The following is a 1,740-nucleotide window of genomic DNA, read 5'->3' as shown; positions in this document are numbered from 1 at the left end:
AAAAAAAAAAAAACAGTGACTTCTGATTTCTCTTAGTCTACATAAGCAGGTATTTACTATCAATAAAGACAGATTAAGTTTATGGATTTCCCAACTTAAAGAGAATGCCTTGCTGCCTCTTTAGTTACTTTATGCATTAAAGGAGTGCAAAGAGAAAAAATGTTGAATAGTCCTAAGAAAAGTGAGGACTGCCTATTATGAGCCTATCTTTGTTCTCTCTGATACCTAATTCTAACCTCCTACGTTGGCCTCTACAGTTTTGGTTAAGTCGGTAGATTTGGGCAGTGTGGTTATTTTCATTATGAACAAATTAAAATCTGTATACATTGAGTATGAAGAAATTATCGGAAAAAACTCGTCATTTTGTATTTGTGTGCATGTGACTATCTGTTGTCATTTCTGTTATTACCTTTATTTCCTTTGTTCAGGGTGCCATGGCAGCTACATATTCTGCTTTGAACCGTAATCAGTCACCAGTTTTGGAACCAGTAGGCCGCTCTACTCTTGCTCAGCGGAGAGGTATTAAAAAAATCACCTCAACAGCCCTGTGAAGTGACCTCAGTGAGATATTTGGTACCATGGTGTAAGCTGATAGCACAAGTTCTGGCGACAGGTAGCACATATCTGAGAGACACCTGCAAGCACACACTGTCCCAACTGGTACCCATAATGCTGCTGCTCCTGCTGCTGCTCCTGCTTTCGTCTCTTCTCGCTTTAAATGATTGTTAGCAAGTTAGATTTTCCTGGAGCTTCGGATGAAATGAAAATGGAAACATGATGAAGATATAGTCACTGAATCAACAAGAAAAATAATGAACATATGAATACCACCTAAAAATACACTGAATAAAGTACACCATATAGCATTATTTTTATAGGAAATATTTCATGTCCCTTAAATATACTTTGTTAGTTATAGGGATGGACAGTTTATGTTAAGCACTTAGCTTAAACAATCCGTTTATATTAGCACTGTATCCCTTGTGCCATCCAACATTTTGTATGTTTTTGTAAACAGTTCATATACAGTACATTTCTGTACTGCTTTCTTTAATGTATACATGCCTTGTTTAACTTGGAATCTATTATTATTAATCAATTGACTATTAAATCTGGTTAAATAGTTCACCTGGATTAACAGTATTGTTGGACAGCCCTAAAAATGGCCAGATTGTGGAACAGCTGTTGAATGTAATACTTCCAAAATGTACATATCTTTCCCCATGTCTGTTTCACTGGTTCATTCATTTGTTTGTTTCTTAAAGTCAGGTGCTCTGTCAGACTAACCTAGAGAGCTGTTATGGTAGAGAAAGTTATCATACGTGTGTGGCATGAACTCAAGAATACACCTATGAAGTTAGTCCGTATACTTCGCAACTCCTTAGAGTTCCTTTTCCCTTAATTAAGGAAGTAGTCCTTGCACTTTTAATCTTACATAGCATCCATACTTAGAATTTGGCATATCATTTGGGATTTTGCCAATATACATCAAAGCCCTTTAAGAGTCCTGGTAAAGAGATTGGTGAAGGAAAATTTAGCAACAGGTAATTGAAGTCCTATTGGATATTTCATGTTTAAATAGATATTCTATATTAAACACTAATTTGAATGTAATAAAGGCCAAAGGCCTCTATATGAAATTGGATTTAAACTTTCTTATTTTAGGGATTAAAACATTATTGATCGGCCGGGCGCGGTGGCTCATGCCTGTAATCCCAGCACTGTGGGAGGCCGAGGCGG

At 36.6% G+C, this 1,740-nt stretch overlaps 1 protein-coding gene across 1 annotated transcript in view; it reads left to right on the top strand.

Moving 5' to 3' along the window:
• RPS6KA3 (ribosomal protein S6 kinase A3) overlaps positions 1 to 1,637 on the top strand; it is a 114,197-nt gene extending 112,560 nt beyond the window's left edge. Inside the window, exon 22 of the mRNA XM_017540673.2 lies at positions 385 to 1,637. Within this exon, the coding sequence (XP_017396162.2) occupies positions 385 to 551 (167 nt within the window). The 3' untranslated portion in view covers positions 552 to 1,637. The remainder of the gene's footprint in view (positions 1 to 384) is intronic.
• The last annotated feature ends 103 nt before the right edge of the window (positions 1,638 to 1,740 follow it).

Source organism: Cebus imitator, unplaced genomic scaffold (genome assembly GCF_001604975.1).
Source record: "Cebus imitator isolate Cc_AM_T3 unplaced genomic scaffold, Cebus_imitator-1.0 Scaffold128, whole genome shotgun sequence".
Classification (NCBI taxonomy): Eukaryota; Metazoa; Chordata; class Mammalia; order Primates; family Cebidae; genus Cebus; species Cebus imitator.
The sequence above is the reverse complement of the archived record's forward strand: the minus strand, read 5'-3'. Positions and strand labels throughout refer to the sequence as shown.